The 18,518-nt window shown below is 38.8% G+C and overlaps 1 protein-coding gene across 4 annotated transcripts in view; it reads left to right on the top strand.

Moving 5' to 3' along the window:
• Positions 1–17,854, top strand: part of TMEM59 (transmembrane protein 59) — a 32,407-nt gene extending 14,553 nt beyond the window's left edge. For 3 of the 4 annotated variants that reach the window (XM_065873258.1, XM_065873249.1, XM_065873239.1), the window contains 2 exons: positions 562–670; positions 17,558–17,854. In XM_065873258.1, the coding sequence (XP_065729330.1) occupies positions 562–670; positions 17,558–17,713 (265 nt within the window). In that variant the 3' untranslated portion in view covers positions 17,714–17,854. The remainder of the gene's footprint in view (positions 1–561; positions 671–17,557) is intronic. The other variant, XM_065873265.1, reaches the window with a different exon arrangement.
• The last annotated feature ends 664 nt before the right edge of the window (positions 17,855–18,518 follow it).

Here is an 18,518-nt window from a genome sequence, read left to right as displayed (position 1 = left end):
AATATTTGAAATGTAGTAGAGAAGCTAACTTCTGGAAGCCTGTTGTGAATCCATTTATAAAACAAATGATCATTTCATAATTTATCTATTCTGTACCTTAATTCTTTGGAATATTGGGTTTTCTTAAAGCAAGTATTATTTTAATACCTTGCAAAATAATATATGACATTTGTGTAGCACTGTACAGTTTATAGGACACTTTGATTTGCCTTATCTCATTTAGTAATTTAAAAATACCCTTAACAGTAATTTGCTTTAATTTCATATATTTAGCTGAAAGCCAGTATGTCTGATTTTTTAATTTATAAAAGTAACATAGCCATGTTATAGAAACTTGAGTAATGGAGGAAAGGACATCATATCACCCTAATATAATAGCTATTATAATATTTTCTTCTCTAAGTATGTTTTTTAAAATACTTTTAAAGGTAGTACACATAAAGTTTTAATTATATTATTAAATAAGTACACAAGATTGATTGCCTGTAATTAAGAGCCTCCTATTTTTTATATTATGCAATTTTAGCATAACTAATTGTTGATTTTTTTTTTTCCCCCCAGTAACTCCGGGTGGATTTTAACCATGACTCTTGTCCTCTCCGTGATGGTATTGCTCTGGATTTGTTGTGCAACCGTTGCTACAGCTGTGGAGCAGTATGTTCCCTCTGAGGTAAATTTAATTCTAACTCTCAGGCCTTTTGAAGACTGAGCCATATGATTTACTTTTTTTAATGCCTTATTGGTTTAGCTAGAAATGCAAAGCCTTTCTACTAATAGAATGAGAGAAGATTTGGTGGTTTTAATCACACACCGAGATTGGCACACATGAGAATTACAGGTTCTCAGCACAAGAATCACTTTCCAGTTTTCTGTGGCGCTAACTACCGTAATGACCAGGGTATGCCGCCTGGTTTGAGTACAGTGTCTCTTCTCCCTGGACCTTTGAGACTGAAAAAAACCCAGTGACATCAGTTTCTTTCTTATAAGAAAGAAAGAGAGAAAGAAAACTTGTAGAACTACTTAAAATTTTAAATTTAACATTGCCACAAATGTTAAGGAATAATTGCTGCTTTAGAAGCAGCAAGGCTAGAGCTTTTGATTTTGAGTAATGTGTTCTGGTATACCCTGATAGAGATGGAAAACTGTCTTGACTTTCTTGGTAATTAAACTTTAACTGGCTCAAGAAACATACTGTTAAGGTAAAGGATTTTTGTTTCAGAAAAAAGGTCTAATTTCAGTATGGTATTGGCACAAAAACAGAAATATAGATCAGTGGAACAGGATAGAAAGCCCAGAGATAAACCCACGCACATATGGCCACCTTATTTTTGATAAAGGAGGCAAGAATATACAATGGAGAAAAGACAGCCTCTTCAATAAGTGGTACTGGGAAAACTGGACAGCTACATGTAAAAGAATGAAATTAGAACACTCCCTAACACATACACAAAAATAAATTCAAAATGGATTAAAGACCTAAATGTAAGGCCAGACACTATAAACTCTTAGAGGAAAACATAGAACACTCTATGACATAAATCACAGCAAGATCCTTTTTGACCCACCTCCTAGAGAAATGGAAATAAAAACAAAAATAAACAAATGGAACTTAATGAAACTTAAAAGCTTTTGCACAGCAAAGGAAACCATAAACAAGATGAAAAGGCAACCCTCAGAATGGGAGAAAATATTTGCAAATGAAGCGACTGACAAAGGATTAATCTCCAAAATTTACAAGCAGCTCATACAGCTCAATATCAAAACAACAAACAACCCAATCCAAAAATGGGCGGAAGACCTAAATAGACATTTCTCCAAAGAAGATATCCAGATTGCCAACAAACACATGAAAGAATGCTCAACATCACTAATCATTAGAGAAATGCAGATCAAAACTACCATGAGGTATCACCTCACACCAGTCAGAATGGCCATCATCAAAAAATCTACAAACAGTAAATTCTGGAGAGGGTGTGGAGAAAAGGGAACCCTCTTGCACTGTTGGTGGGAATGTAAATTGATACAGCCACTATGGAGAACAGTATGGAGGTTCCTTAAAAAACTAAAAATAGAACTACCATATGACCCAGCAATCCCACTACTGGGCATATACCCTGAGAAAACCATAATTCAAAAAGAGTCATGTACCACAATGTTCATTGCAGCTCTGTTTACAGTAGCCAGGACATGGAAGCAACCTAAGTGTCCATCAACAGATGAATGGATAAAGAACATGTGACACATATATACAATGGAATATTACTCAACCATAAAAAGAAATGAAATAGAGTTATTTGTAGTGAGGTGGACGTACCTAGAGTCTGTCATACAGAGTGAAGTAAGTCAGAAAGAGAAAAACAAATACCATATGTTAACACATATATGTGGAATCTAAAAAAAAAAATGGTTATGAAGAACCTAGGGACAGGACAGGAATAAAGACGCAGATGTAGAGAATGGACTTGAGGACGCAGGGAGGGGGAAGGGTAAGCTGGGACGAAGTGAGAGAGTGGCATGGACATATATAAACTACCAAATGTAAAATAGATAGCTAGTGGGAAGCAGCTGCATGGCACAGGGGAGATCAGCTCAGTCCGTTTGTGACCACCTAGAGAGGTGGGATAGGGATGGTGGGAGGGAGACGCAAGAGGGAGGCGTTATGGGGATATATGTATCTGTATAGCTGATTCACTTTGTTATAAAGCAGAAACTAACACAACATTGTAAAGCAGTTATACTCCAATAAAGATGTTTAAATAAATAAATAGAAATAAATAAAAACAATGACTTTTGAGCTCTTAAAAAAAAAGTCTAATTTGATGATTCAACTTAGCTTTCAAGGAAGGAAAATTAATTATATAACTAAACATAAGATAATAAATTCTATTGACATCAGATCCAACTGAAATAAACTTTAGTTCTCATATGCCTCCAGAATGCAATAGAAAAAGAGAGAAAAGAAGAAAGGAGGGAAATTTGAAGAATGGTATGGATTGGCAGAGACAGGAGGGTGGACAATATTCCCAGGTACAGACAAGAATAAGCTACTATCAGGGAAGGACTGTAAGCAGCTGACTTGATTAAAAGAACTTAAATTAGGAAATTAAACCAAATGAATAAAGTTAGACAGGATTGGGAAGAACATTGAATTGTGGAAGTGTTAGACAATGGGTAAATTTCTGTAGAACTCATCTGTTTATGATATGATCTGAACATCCTCTTGCTAATTACCTATTTGTGTTCTTGTTTAGTTCTGATATCCATATTTTAATTATTTTATTGTTCCTGATAAAGTTGAAATTACACATCTTACATAGGATTGCCTTTGCCTATTACTTGCTTTTGAACTGCCCCATGCACTCTAAATCCTCATGACAACAAAGCTACAAACGCAGAGTAGTAAATCTTTATTGACACTGTGGTACTTTATTCCTTCCATTAGCACAATTCCTTCTCTTTACTTCTAGGATGCCCCTTGTAAAAGAAAGATACGCGTAGAGATTGGTGTGGTTATTTCCTGGAAAGATTGAATTACTGGCCTCAGGTGGAATTTACCTTGATAAAATCACCACTACCTGGCTTCTGGTTCCCAGGACTACTGACTAATGTTGAGCATTTTCTGCTGGACAGCGTTCTAAGCATTTTATATGAATTAGCTCATTTAGTCCTTTCAGTAACTCTGTGAGATGGCTACTATTATTATCCTCTTTTCCAGATATGAAAACTGAAAGAGAGAATGTATTATTGCCCCAGTGTCACATAACTAGTAAGTGGTAGAACCAGAATTTAAACCTAGGTCATCTGACTCCAAAGCCAGTACCCTTAAGTTTTTTAGTTAACCTGGAGTCATCACTAGGGAAGTTGATTATGTTACTCGTATCAGGAGCTCATCTTCTGTGTAACCTCTTTTGACACTAGGAAGTTGAACACCACTGGGACCACATGTTTCATGTTTTTGAGCCAGGATGCTCAAACTCTCTTACTGAAACAGTTCTTAGATGGACATTTCATAGTTTTTCCTCTCTTATCTCCTTACTTATGGAATTGATCTCCTCTTCTGGTGGTGTTTAGACATAACAGTGCTTCACATTGTGGTTTTGGTTACATCTTACAGACCTGGGGATCTGTCCCTCCCTTTCAGAATACTCTTGGTCTTTTTCTTCCTTGTAGATGTTGTCTCTGCTGTGATAAATTTTGTCTTGATTGTATAGCTTTAATTCTGTGAGAAGTTCTTTCCCCTTATTTCCAAGTTGTTTGTAGAACGCCTTGTTGTTCCCACATATGCCCAGGCCCCTGGATCATAAAGCCTAAAGCATCAGAACCATATGTGGAGTCCTGTTGGCAGCTATTACATTCCCTCCTGATATCTGCATATGGGTGTCACTTTCTTTCCCCTCTCTAGAACTCTTCTTCCTGTCCTTAACAATCAAAAGTATGGTGACATCCTCAAAGAGCCTATGCTTTCCTAAGATACATCTTCTAGAAAAATATATCGAAAACACTTATTTGAATTCACTGCTTTTAGGCTTTACTTTGTATCTGAAACCACACTTTAGCTAAGTAATAATGTTTTTTCAACTGTTTTTTTTGTTTTTTGGGGTTTTTTGCCATATGCGGGCCTCTCACTGTTATGGCCTCTCCCGCTGAGGAGCGCACAGGCTCCGGACACGCAGGCTCAGCGGCCATGGCTCACGGGCCCAGCCACTCTGCGGCACGTGGGATCTTCCCGGACCGGGACACAAACCAGTGTCCCCTTCATCGGCAGGCGGACTCTCAACCACTGCGCCACCAGGGAAGCACTCAACTGTATTTTTAATTATAAAAATTCTATATACTTGGTATAGAATTTATAAAGTTATATATAAAGAAGCAGGAGGGGGGGGACCTTGAAGATGGCGGAAGAGTAAGACGCGGAGATCGCCTTCCTCCCCACGGATACACCAGAAATACATCCACACGTGGAACAACTCCTACAGAACTCCTACTGAAGGCTGGCAGAAGACCTCAGACCTCCCAAAAGGCAAGAAACTCCCCACGTACCTGGGTAGGGCAAAAGAAAAAACAGAGACAAAAGAATAAGGACGGCACCTGCACCAGTGGGAGGGAGCTGTGAAGGAGGAAAAGTTTCCACACACTAGGAAGCCCCTCCGCGGGCGGAGACTGCGGGAGACGGAGGGGGGAGATTCGGGACCGCGGAGTAGTGCACAGCGACGGGTGCGGAGGGCAAAGCGGGGAGATTCCTGCACAGACGATCGGTGCTGACTGGCACTCACCAGCCCGAGAGGCTTGTCTGCTCACCCGCCGGGGCGGGCGGGGCTGCGAGCTGAGGCTCGGGTTTTGGTTTTGGACGGAGCTCAGGGAGAGGACTGGGGTTGGCGGCTTGAACATAGCCTGAAGGGGTTAGTGCACCACGACTAGCCGGGAGGGAGTTCAGGGAAAAGCCTGCACCGGCCGAAGAGGCAAGAGACTTTTTCTTCTCTCTTTGTTTCCTGGTGCGCGAGGAGAGGGGTTTAAGAGCGCTGCTTAAAGGAACTCCAGAGACGGGCGCGAGCCGCGGCTAAAAGCGCGAACCCCAGAGACGGGCGCGAGCCGCGGCTGAGGGCGCGAGCCCCCGAGACGGGCGCGAGCCGCGGCTGAAAGCGCAAACCCCAGAGACGGGCGCGAGCCGCGGCTAAAACCACGGACCCCAGAGACGGGCGGGAGACGCTAAGGCTGCTGCTGCCGCCACCAAGGGGCCTGTGTGCGAGCACAGGTCACTCTCCACACCCCTCTTCCGCGGAGCCTGTGCAGCCCGCCACTGCCAGGTTCCCGGGATCCAGGGACAACTTCCCCGGGACAACGCACGGCGGGCCTCAGGCTGGTGCAACATCACGCCGGCCTCTGCCGCAACGTCACGCTGTCTCTGCCGCCGCAGGCCGGCCCCACACGCAGTGCCCCTCCTTCCCCCATCCCCCAACCCCTGGCCTGAGTGAGCCGGAGGCCCCGAATCAGCGGCTCCTTTAACCCCGTCCTGTCTGAGCGAAAAAACAGACGCCCTCCAGCGACCTACACGCAGAGGCAGGGCCAAATCCAAAGCTGAGCTCCTGTGAGCTGTGAGAACAAAGAAGAGAAAGGGAAATCTCTCCCAGCAGCCACAGAAGCAGCGGATTAAAGCTCCACAATCAACTTGATATACCCTGCGTCTGTGGAATACCTGAATAGACAAGGAATGATCCCAAATTGAAGAGGTGGAATTTAGGAGCGACATCTATGATTTTTTTCCCTTTTCCTCTTTTTGTGAATGTGTACGTGTATGCTTCTGTGTGAGATCTTGTCTGTATACTCTTGCTTCCACCATTTGTCCTAGGGCTCTATCCGTCCATGACTTTTTTTTAAAAATTCTTTTTCTTAATAATTAAGTTTAATTGTAATAACTTTATTATACTTTACCTTCGTTCTTTCTTTCTTTCCTTCCTTCCTTCCCTCCTTTAGACAACGAATCACCCCAAATTGAGGAGGTGGTCTCTGGGAGCAGGATTTATGATTTTTCCCCCTTTACCTCTTTTTGTGAAGGTGTATGTGTATGCTTCTTTGTAAGATTTTCTCTGTATAGCTTTGCTTCCAACATTTGTCCTAAGGTTCTATCCGTCCCTTTTTTTTTTTTTCTAAATATTTTTTAATTCAATAACTATATTATACTTTATTTTATTTTTACTGTATCATCTTTCTTTCTGTCTTTTTTCCTTCTTTCCCTCCTTCCTTCCTTCCTCCCTCCCTCCCTCCTTTCTTTCCTTCTTTGCTTCTTTCTTCCTTCCTTCCTTTCCACCTTTCCTTCTTTCTTTACTCATACTTCTACTAATTCTCCCTACTTTTTCTCCCTTTTATTCTGAGCTGTGTGGATGAAAGGCTCTTGGTGCTCCAGCCAGGAGTCAGGGCTCTGCCTCTGAGGTAGGAGAGCCAACTTCAGGACACTGGTCAACAAGAGACCTCCCAGCTCCACATAATATTAAACGGTGGAAATCTCCCAGAGACCTCCATCTTAACACCAGCACCCAGCTTCACTCAACAACCAGCAAGCCACAGTGCTGGACAACCTATGCCAAACAACTAGCAAAACAGGAACACAACCCCACCCATTAGCAGAGAGGCTGCCTAAAATCATAATAAGGCCACAGACACCCCAAAACACACCACCAGACGTGAACCTGCCCACTAGAGAGACAAGATCCAGCCTCATCCAGCACGACACAGGCACTAGTCCCCTCCACCAGGAAGCCTACACAACCCACTGAAACAACCTTAGCCACTGGAGACAGACATCAAAAACAACGGGAACTACGAAAGTGCAGCCGGCAAAAAGGAGACCCCAAACACAGTAAGATAAGCAAAATGAGAAGACAGAAAAACACACAGCAGATGAAGGAGCAAGATAAAAACCCACCAGACCTAACAAATGAAGAGGAAATAGGCAATCTACCTGAAAAAGAATTCAGAATAATGATAGTAAGGATGATCCGAAATCTTGGAAGTAGAATGGACAAAATGCAAGAAACAGTTAACAAGGACTTACAAGAACTAAAGATGAAACAAGCAACGATGAACAATGCAATAAATGAAATTAAAATCACTCTAGATAGGATCAATAGCAGAATAACTGAGGCAGAAGAACGGATAAGTGACCTGGAAGATAAAGTAGTGGAAATAACTGCTGCAGAGCAGAATAAAGAAAAAAGAATGAAAAGAACTGAGGACAGTCTCAGAGACCTCTGGGACAACATGAAACGCACCAACATTCGAATTATAGGGGTTCCAGAAGAAGAAGAAAGAAAGAAAGGGACTGAGAAAATATTTGAAGAGATTATAGTTGAAAACTTCCCTAATATGGGAAAGGAAATAATTAATCAAGTCCAGGAAGCACAGAGGGTCCCATACAGGATAAATACAAGGAGAAACACGCCAAGACACATATTAATCAAACTGTCAAAAATTAAATACAAAGAAAGCATATTAAAAGCAGCAAGGGAAAAATAACACACAAGGGAATCCCCATAAGGTTAACAGCTGATCTCTCAGCAGAAACCCTACAAGCCAGAAGGGAGTGGCAGGACATACTGAAAGTGATGAAGGAGAATAGCCTGCAACCAAGACTACTCTACCCAGCAAGGATCTCATTCACATTTGATGGAGAAATTAAAACCTTTACAGACAAGCAAAAGCTGAGAGAGTTCAGCACCACCAAACCAGCTTTACAACAAATGCTAAAGGAACTTCTCTAGACACGAAACACAAGAGAAGGAAATGACCTATAGTAGCGAACCCAAAACAATATATAAAATGGAAATAGGAACATACATATCGATAATTACCTTAAATGTAAATGGACTAAATGCTCCCACCAAAAGACACAGATTGGCTGAATGGATACAAAAACAAGACCCTTATATATGCTGTCTACAAGAGACCCACTTCAGAACTAGAGACACATACAGACTGAAAGTAAGGGGATGGAAAAAGATATTCCATGCAAATGGAAACCAAAAGAAAGCTGGAGTAGCAATTCTCATATCAGACAAAATAGACTTTAAAATAAGGACTATTAAAAGGGACAAAGAAGGACACTACATAATGATCAAGGGATCGATCCAAGAAGAAGATATAACAATTGTAAATATTTATGCACCCAACATAGGAGCACCTCAATACATAAGGCAAATACTAACAACCATAAAAGGGGAGATCAACAGTAACACATTCATAGTAGGGGACTTTAACACCCCACTTTCACCCATGGACAGATCATCCAAAATGAAAATAAATAAGGAAACACAAGCTTTAAATGATACATTAAACAAGATGGACTTAATTGATATTTATAGGACACTCCATCCAAAAACAACAGAATACACATTTTTCTCAAGTGCTCATGGAACATTCTCCAGGATAGATCATATCTTGGGTCACAAATCAAGCCTTGGTAAATTTAAGAAAACTGAAATTGTATCAAGTATCTTTTCCGACTACAACGCCATGAGACTAGATGTCAATTACAGGAAAAGATCTTTATAAAATACAAACACATGGAGGCTAAACAATACACTACTTAATAATGAAGTGATCACTGAAGAAATCAAAGAGGAAATAAAAAAATACCTAGAAACAAATGACAATGGAGACACAACGACCCAAAACCTATGGGATGCAGCAAAAGCAGTTCTAAGGGGGAAGTTTATAGCAATACAAGCCCACCTTAAGAAGCAGGAAACATCTCGAATAAACAACCTAACCTTGCACCTCAAGCAATTAGAGAAAGAAGAACAAAAAAACCCCAAAGCTAGCAGAAGGAAAGAAATCATAAAAATCAGATCAGAAATAAATGAAAAAGAAATGAAGGAGACGATAGCAAAGATCAATAAAACTAAAAGCTGGTTCTTTGAGAAGATAAACAAAATAGATAAACCGCTAGCCAGACTCATCAAGAAAAAAAGGGAGAAGACTCAAATCAATAGAATTAGAAATGAAAAAGGAGAAGTAACAACTGACACTGCAGAAATAAAAAAAATCATGAGAGATTACTACAAGCAACTCTATGCCAATAAAATGGACAATCTGGAAGAAATGGACAAATTCTTAGAAATGCACAACCTGCCAAGACTGAATCAGGAAGAAATAGAAAATATGAACAGACCAATCACAAGCACTGAAATTGAAACTGTGATTAAAAACCTTCCAACAAACAAAAGCCCAGGACCAGATGGCTTCACAGGTGAATTCTATCAAACGTTTAGAGAAGAGCTAACACCTATCCTTCTCGAACTCTTCCAAAATATAGCAGAGGGAGGAACACTCCCAAATTCCTTCTACGAAGCCACCATCACCTTGATACCAAAACCAGACAAGGATGTCACAAAGAAAGAAAACTACAGGCCAATATCACTGATGAACATAGATGCAAAAATCCTCAACAAAATACTAGCAAACAGAATCCAACAGCACATTAAAAGGATCATACACCATGATCAAGTGGGGTTTATTCCAGGAATGCAAGGATTCTTCAATATACGCAAATCTATCAATGTGATAAACCATATTAACAAATTGAAGGAGAAAAACCATATGATCATCTCAATAGATGCAGAGAAAGCTTTCGACAAAATTCAACACCCATTTATGATAAAAACCCTCCAGAAAGTAGGTATAGAGGGAACTTTCCTAAACATAATAAAAGCCATATATGACAAGCCCACAGCAAACATCATCCTCAATGGTGAAAAACTGAAAGCATTTCCACTAAGATCAGGAACAAGACAAGGTTGCCCACTCTCACCACTCTTATTCAACATAGTTTTGGAAGTTTTAGCCACAGCAATCAGAGAAGAAAAGGAAATAAAAGGAATCCAAATCGGAAAAGAAGAAGTAAAGCTGTCACTGTTTGCAGATGACATGATACTATACATAGAGAATCCTAAAGATGCTACCAGAAAACTACTAGAGCTAATCAGTGAATTTGGTAAAGTAGCAGGATACAAAATTAATGCACAGAAATCTCTGGCATTCCTATATACTAATGATGAAAAATCTGAAAGTGAAATCAAGAAAACACTCCCATTTACCATTGCAACAAAAAGAATAAAATATCTAGGAATAAACCTACCTAAGGATACGAAAGACCTGTATGCAGAAAATTATAAGACACTGATGAAAGAAATTAAAGATGATACAAATAGATGGAGAGATATACCATGTTCTTGGATGGGAAGAATCAACATTGTGAAAATGACTCTACTACCCAAAGCAATCTACAGATTCAATGCAATCCCTATCAAACTACCACTGGCATTTTTCACAGAACTAGAACAAAAAATTTCGCAATTTGTATGGAAACACAAAAGACCCCGAATAGCCAAAGCAATCTTGAGAACGAAAAAAGGAGCTGGAGGAATAAGGCTCCCTGACTTCAGACTATATTACAAAGCAACAGTAATCAAGACAGTATGGTACTGGCACAAAAACAGAAAGATAGATCAGTGGAACAGGATAGAAAGCCCAGAGATAAACCCACGCACATATGGACACCTCATCTTTGATAAAGGAGGCAGGAATGTACAGTGGAGAAAGGACAGCCTCTTCAATAAATGGTGCTGGGAAAACTGGACAGGTACATGTAAAAGTATGAGATTAGATCACTCTCTAACACCATACACAAAAATAAGCTCAAAATGGATTAAAGACCTAAATGTAAGGCCAGAAACTATCAAACTCTTAGAAGAAAACATAGGAAGAACACTCTATGACATAAATCACAGCAAGATCCTTTCTGACCCACCTCCTAGAGTAATGGAAATAAAAACAAAAATAAACAAATGGGACCTAATGAAACTTCAAAGCTTTTGCACAGCAAAGGAAACCATAACCAAGACCAAAAGACAACCCTCAGAATGGGAGAAAACATTTGCAAATGAAGCAACTGACAAAGGATTAATCTCCAAAATTTACAAGCAGCTCATGCAGCTCAATAACAAAAAAACAAACAACCCCATCCAAAAATGGGCAGAAGACCTAAATAGACATTTCTCCAAAGAAGATATACAGAATGCCAACAAACACATGAAAGAATGCTCAACATCATTAATCATTAGAGAAATGCAAATCAAAACTACAATGAGATATCATCTCACACCAGTCAGAATGGCCATCATCAAAAAATCTAGAAACAATAAATGCTGGAGAGGGTGTGGAGAAAAGGGGACACTCTTGCACTGCTGGTGGGGATGTGAATTGGTTCAGCCACTGTGGAGAACAGTATGGAGGTTCCTTAAAAAACTACAAATAGAATTACCATATGGCCCAGCAATCCCACTACTTGGCATATACCCTGAGAAAACCAAAATTCAAAAAGAGTCATGTACCAAAATATTCATTGCAGCTCTATTTACAATAGCCAGGACATGGAAACAACCTAAGCGCCCATCATCGGATGAATGGATAAAGAAGATGTGGCACATATACACAATGGAATATTACTCAGCCTTAAAAAGAAATGAAATTGAGCTATTTGTAATGAGATGGATAGACCTAGAATCTGTCATACAGAGTGAAGTAAGTCAGAAAGAAAAAGACAAATACCGTATGCTAACACATATATATGGAATTTAAGGGAAAAAAATGTCATGAAGAACCTAGGGGTAAGATAGGAATAAAGACGCAGACCTACTGGAGAACGGACTTGAGGGTATGGGGAGGGGGAAGGGTGAGTTTTGACAGGGCGAGAGAGAGTCATGGACATATACACACTAACAAACGTAGTAAGGTAGATAGCTGGGGGGAAGCAGCCGCAAGGCACAGGGATATTAGCTCGGTGCTTTGTGACAGCCTGGAAGGGTGGGATGGGGAGAGTGGGAGGGAGGGAGACGCAAGAGGGAAGACATATGGGAACATATGTATATGTATAGCTGATTCACTTTGTTATAAAGCAGAAACTAACACACCATTGTAAAGCAATTATACCCCAATAAAGATGTTTAAAATAAATAAATAAATAAATAAATAAATAAATAAATAAATAAAAAGAAGCAGGAAAAAAAAATCACTCATCCAGAACTATTTCATATTGCCATTTTAGTGGATTTCTTTTCACAATTGAAAACTGTATAGGACTTGCCTGGCGGCACAGTGGTTAAGAATCCGCCTGCCAAATCAGGGAACATGGGTTCAAGCCCTGGTCCGGGAAGATCCCAAAAGCCGTGAATCAACTAAGCCCGTGCACCACAACTGCTGAGTCTGCGCTCTAGAGCCCACGAGCCACAACTGCTGAGCCCGTGAGCCACAACTACTAAGCCTGCGTGCCTAGAGCCCACGCTCCGCAACAAGAGAAGCCACCACAGTGAGAAGCCCGTGCACCACAATGAAGAGTAGCCCCCGCTCACCGCAACCAGAGAAAGCCTGTACACAGCAAGAAAGACCCAACACAGCCAAAAATAAGTAAATTAATTAAATATATATTTTTTTTAAAAAGCTGTATTAACTGGGACTTCCCTGGCCATCCAGTGATTAAGAGTCCATGCTTCCATTGCAGGGGTGTGGGGTCAGTCGCTTGTAGAGGAACTAAGATCCTGCATGCCTCACAGCACAGCCAACACAAAAAGGAGAAAAAACAAGCTGTATAAACTATTTCAATATTAATGTTTTGTTTCTTATTGTAAAATATAGCAGTGTAAATACTCCTTCCCTGGTATTTTCTCCTTTATTGTAAAAGTAGCTGAGAGTTTAGCATTAGGAAAGTTATTCAGATTTTCTTAATCAAAAGCTACCTATTTTAAACTTTACTTTCATAAAACCTTTTCATTGATTTTATTATTGGAACATAAGTTACTTCTGACCCCTCTCCATAGTAGCATGAGACTCCGTGTTAAGAAATACAAGCAATAAGCAATGTTATTTATATTTTGTTATATTATTTATATATATAATCCTATGTGTTTATAGGAAATCATAGACCTGCTGAGAGAATGTTTCTCTTCAGTATGGACCTGGTATCTTGAGCTCAAACATAAAATATTAAAAGCTTCCTTTTCATTCACTACAAATAAAGCTTAAAGTGGTGCTAATAAGGGCCAGGAATGTGGTCTTGGAAACTTATGAGCAGCTTTATTTTTTTTATTTAGGAAAGTTCTGAAATAATTTATCCTTAGCCTGTTTTGTATATAGTAGGTACTCATCATATACCATTTGATAGTAATGCCAGAAAGAGTTGGCATTTGTTGATCTTAAAGCAGTATCATTTTGAGTGACTTACAAAGATTTTGATCCTTTTTTCTCCACTGTTTTTCCCTGTTCTTTCACATTTATGATGTTTTTTTGAAACTTCATGAAATAATGCTTTTCTCTTGTTGAGCTGTCTATTTAAGATAATAAAGAGTTATCATTCATAGTGGTCCTTGTCAGGCAGGTCAAACCTGACTTATAAAAACAGGGTTCAGCAATATTGGATATTCCTTTCTAGAGACCAGGCAGCCTCAGAAAATTGCCAAAGCCACAAATAATAATATAACTGCTGCCTCAGTGTTAATCTCATTATCTGTTTGCATCCTTTTTTCTTATTTGTCAAGACCATGATCATCTGATTTCAAATGGTTAGTTAAGAAAGGTTTTAGAAGACTTCAAATAACATTCATGTTAGTAAATCACAGACACTTATGGATAACATATGATGTGCTAGGCCCTGTTCAAGAGATTAGAGGTACAATGAAGAATAACATGAAGGTGGAACAAAGTTGAATGTTAAAGGCTGCAATGACTCAAGAAGTAGGGTGGGGGTTTCCCTCATGGCGCAGCAGTTAGAATCTGCCTGCCAATGCAGGGGACACAGGTTTGATCCCTGGTTAGGGAAGATCCCACATGCTGTGGAGCAGCTAAGCCCAAGCGCTACAACTACTGAGCCTGCGCTTTAAAGCCCATGAGCCACAGCTACTGAAGCCCGTGTGCCTAGAGTCCGTGCTCCACAACAAGAGAAGCCACGACAATGAGAAGCCTGTGCACTGAAACGAAGAGTAGCCCCCGCTCACCGCAACTAGTTAAAGCCCACGTGCAGCAACGAAGACCCAACGCAGCCAAAAATAAATTAGGTTAATTTTTTTAAATAGTAGGTGAAACATGTCTTAAACTATAATAAACATTATTTGTCTAAAAAAAAAAAAAGACCAAGAATCTTGCTGTTTAGAAGCATTAAGTCTCAAGAGAGACAATCAGAAAACGATGTAAATGCCATAGCTTTTTAATCTAAATTCTGTTAAGAAAATGAGTTTTAGAAAAGATTTATGTACATCTAAGATTGCATAACTGGTTAGTGGCAAAGGCAGGCCTAAAGCCCAAATACATACTAATTGAGTTTATTTTTAACTTTTAGAAGTAATACGTGTGACATAAAATTGACTTCCTCTTCCTCACTTCTCAGATAAACCAGTCAATAGTTTTTAAAATTTTTTCCAAGCAGTTGCCATTTAAAAATTTTATCTTTTATTTCTTGTTTTATCAATTTTAGACATTATCTGATGTCCTCCTACTAAAGGATGAGTTTAGTTCCCTTATACTGTCTTTCACTTTCATCTCTTCAGTTGCTGGGTTTTGGGGTTTTTATATATATATATATAAATTTATTTCTTTTATTTATTTATTTTTTGGCTGCGTTGGGTCTTCATTGCTATGCGCGGACTTTCTCTCATTGAGGTGAGCGGGGGCTACTCTTCGTTGCGGTGCGCGGGCTTCTCATTGGGGTGGCTTCTCGTTGCAGAGCACAGGCTCTAGGTGCACGGGCTTCAGTAGTTGTGGCACGTGGGCTCAGTAGTTGTGGCTCGTGGGCTCTAGAGCGCAGGCTCAGTAGTTGTGGTGCATGGGCTTAGTTGCTCTGCAGCATGTGGGATCTTCCTGGACCAGGGCTTGAACCTGTGTCCTCTGCATTGGCAGGCAGATTTTTAACCACTGAGCCACGAGGGAAGCCCCCAGTTGCTGGTTTTTATAATGTATATTATTATTTTGTATACATTTAGTGAGTGCTTTACAAATTTCTGTTGACTCCTCATTACTGCCTTTCCTTCTCCCTTTTTATGCTGTCTCAATTTTCATTAATTATTATGATTGTTGACAATAAAATATACTCATTCTTCTGTATATATACTTTCATAGGTTGATCTGAAAAATTAAAATCCACTAGGCAGCATTTACAGTATTATGATTATATAAATATTCAAAGTAGAACACTGGTTCTATTAAAACACTGGCAAATAGTTTATATTTGAATACTTAAAAAGTGTTCCCAGGAGAATCTTCCATATATCTCTGCTTAATGGAACCCATTTTTGTTTTGTTCTGGCTTTCTTCCCATTTTCTAAGTCATCTCAGTTGCTACTGTTTCTTGTATGTTATTTTCTTTCTTGATTTCCTCTTTACTTTTGCTGGACCTCCTTAAGTAATTTTTTTCATAAAGGATACTTGAGCAATAAACTTCCGAAGGTAACACTTTTGAAAATACCTCTGTTGTACCCTTGTATTTGATTAGTAATTTGAGAATACAGAGTAGCCACAGAATCACTAAACATACTGGTTAGAGGTTATCCATATGCTCCCATCCATTTCCCTGCACGAATTTTACTCTTTCTCCCTGATCTTCTAGATAGCTTCTTCCATATAGATGTTTGAAATAATTTAAACAGTTCCTGGTCACTGTTTCAAGGTTTTTAAATGTTAAATAGAGTTGTGAAAGTTTTTCTTTCATTGTGCCCCATAACAAATTATCACATGTTAATTTGGGTTTTAAGGAGGCCTTAGTGTATCAGATCCATGTCCAATCCATCAACCACTGAATTTGTCTTGAAAATATTCTCTTACTGGAAAAGTGTCAGGTACTGGGCCACCTCCTTGGTGCAGGATAGTTATTGCCTTGAAACAGTAGACAGCAGACCACATCTGAAATGTGTTCAAGTAAGCAGCCATCATGACAATCACTTTTAGAACTTTTTTATCACCCCAAAAAGGAAACTCATGCTAGTAGTTACTCCCCATTTCCTCCCAAGCATCTTCACCAGCCATAGACGACCAATATGTGTGGTCTCTTGTGACTGGCCTCTTTCACTTAGCATAACATTTTCAAGGTTCATCCATGTTGTAGCATGTATTGGTATTGTAGATACTTAAACTTTTGAAGGTGCTCTTTATTCAGCATCTTCTAAAAGCACCTTTCCAACATCAGGTACTTCTGTGTCGGTCTGTCTTTTTAATATAGTCAGTTGCCCTGTCAATAATGTCAGCACTTCAGTTTTTAACTTACAGAATCAGAGATTTATTGCCATATGCATTAACAACAAAATCTATCCCGTTTGTTAGTAAAAACTTTTCCTTTTCTATTTTTTCCTTTAGGAGATAGGCCTATATCTAAATAGACCTACTCTCAAAAGATATTAGACATTTCCATTATACTTCAGTGAATTTTATGACATTTGCACTGATTCTGTGTTATGCTTTCATTCTTTCGTTTTAGTATCTATCTTCTTGGATATGTTAGTAATAATTTGAGCTTTTATATGTTTATGAAGACGTTTCTATCAGTGTTAAAGTATTTCATGTACATTCTTTGTTCTACTCACAGCCTTTTAAAATAGTACATACCATTTTCCATATATGTTAATTTAGAACATTTAGTAGCAGAGAAACTTAACCCCAGATCATTTGACCACTTGGTTGGAGAGCTAAGATCTTAAAGGAATTGATCACTTAAGGCATCAAACATCCAGAATCCATGCTCTTGTATGACCACACTTACTCCATTTAAACCTGAGCAATTTTTCTTGATGCTCAGTTGTTAACTTCTAAGTATTTTAAGTCAGTACATGTGGAAAAGTTTTCTTTGGCCATCCACTGGGAACTGAATCACATATCTGTAACACTTTGAGTAAAAGCATTCTTGAGGACGTTTATAGAAATTTTTTTTTTACCAGATACCCACAGATTAAATTGCTATTTTTGAAGACTTACTTGAAGAGGTTCCTAATTATCCAAATTGCTAATGTTCATTGATTGTTTTTTGCAGAAGCTGAGTATCTATGGTGACTTGGAGTTCGTGAATGAACAAAAGCTAAACAGATATCCAGCTTCTTCTCTTGTGGTTGTTAGATCTAAAGGTGAAGATCATGAAGAAGCAGGGCCTCTACCTGCAAAAGTGAATCTTGCTCATTCAGAAATATAAGCTTTTTTTTTTTTTAAGAAAAGTGTATAGACATCTAAATTTCCATTCCTCATAGTGCTTTTTAAAATGGTTTCATTGGCTATAGGACTTAAAAATCACTATTAAATGCAAATAAAGTTACCGAAATCTGTGACGACTGTATTTGCTGTAATTTTACCTGTAATTTTTCTCTAGTAATTTAAGAGATGGATATTTGGGATTGTATTTTTATTTTACTAATATCTGTGCTGTTTTAATTATTATTTGCATTGTTTTTGTTTGTTTCCTTTCTTAGCCAAATTCTGTGAGCTGATCATTGTTTTTCCCCACCTCCTACCATGTCAGTCACCTTAGTTAATAAGTTGAATACTCAGTAGGATATGACACTCCTACTCAGCAATGGCCCACAATCTGTAATTTGAAATTTAGTAGAAAATGCCCTTTAATACACTACATTTTCAGTTGTATTGAACTGAAATCATTAAAATTTTATTTGAATAATTATGTGCTGGAATTTGAGTTAATATACTAATTTTCCAGATTGTCCCTTTCACCCCTACCCAACCCAGAAAATAATGAGGAAATGTTCTATGTCTGTTTATTGCTATGTGATGATCAGGGAGCAAATTAAAGCAAAAATGATTCACAAATGCATTTTATGTTATTTTGCACAGGCTATAGATTTTTTTGTTGGATGGATCTTTCCAAAGAACTATTTTTCTCTGTTAGAAAGCATATCAAGTATAAGTTAAAGATATTATCAGAGAAAGCTTTCCTTTTTTTTTTTTTTTTTTTTTTTTTTTTACGTTACGCGGGCCTCTCACTG

The sequence above is a fragment of the Phocoena phocoena genome, chromosome 1, assembly GCF_963924675.1.
Source record: "Phocoena phocoena chromosome 1, mPhoPho1.1, whole genome shotgun sequence".
Lineage (NCBI taxonomy): Eukaryota > Metazoa > Chordata > Mammalia > Artiodactyla > Phocoenidae > Phocoena > Phocoena phocoena.
The sequence above is the reverse complement of the archived record's forward strand: the minus strand, read 5'-3'. Positions and strand labels throughout refer to the sequence as shown.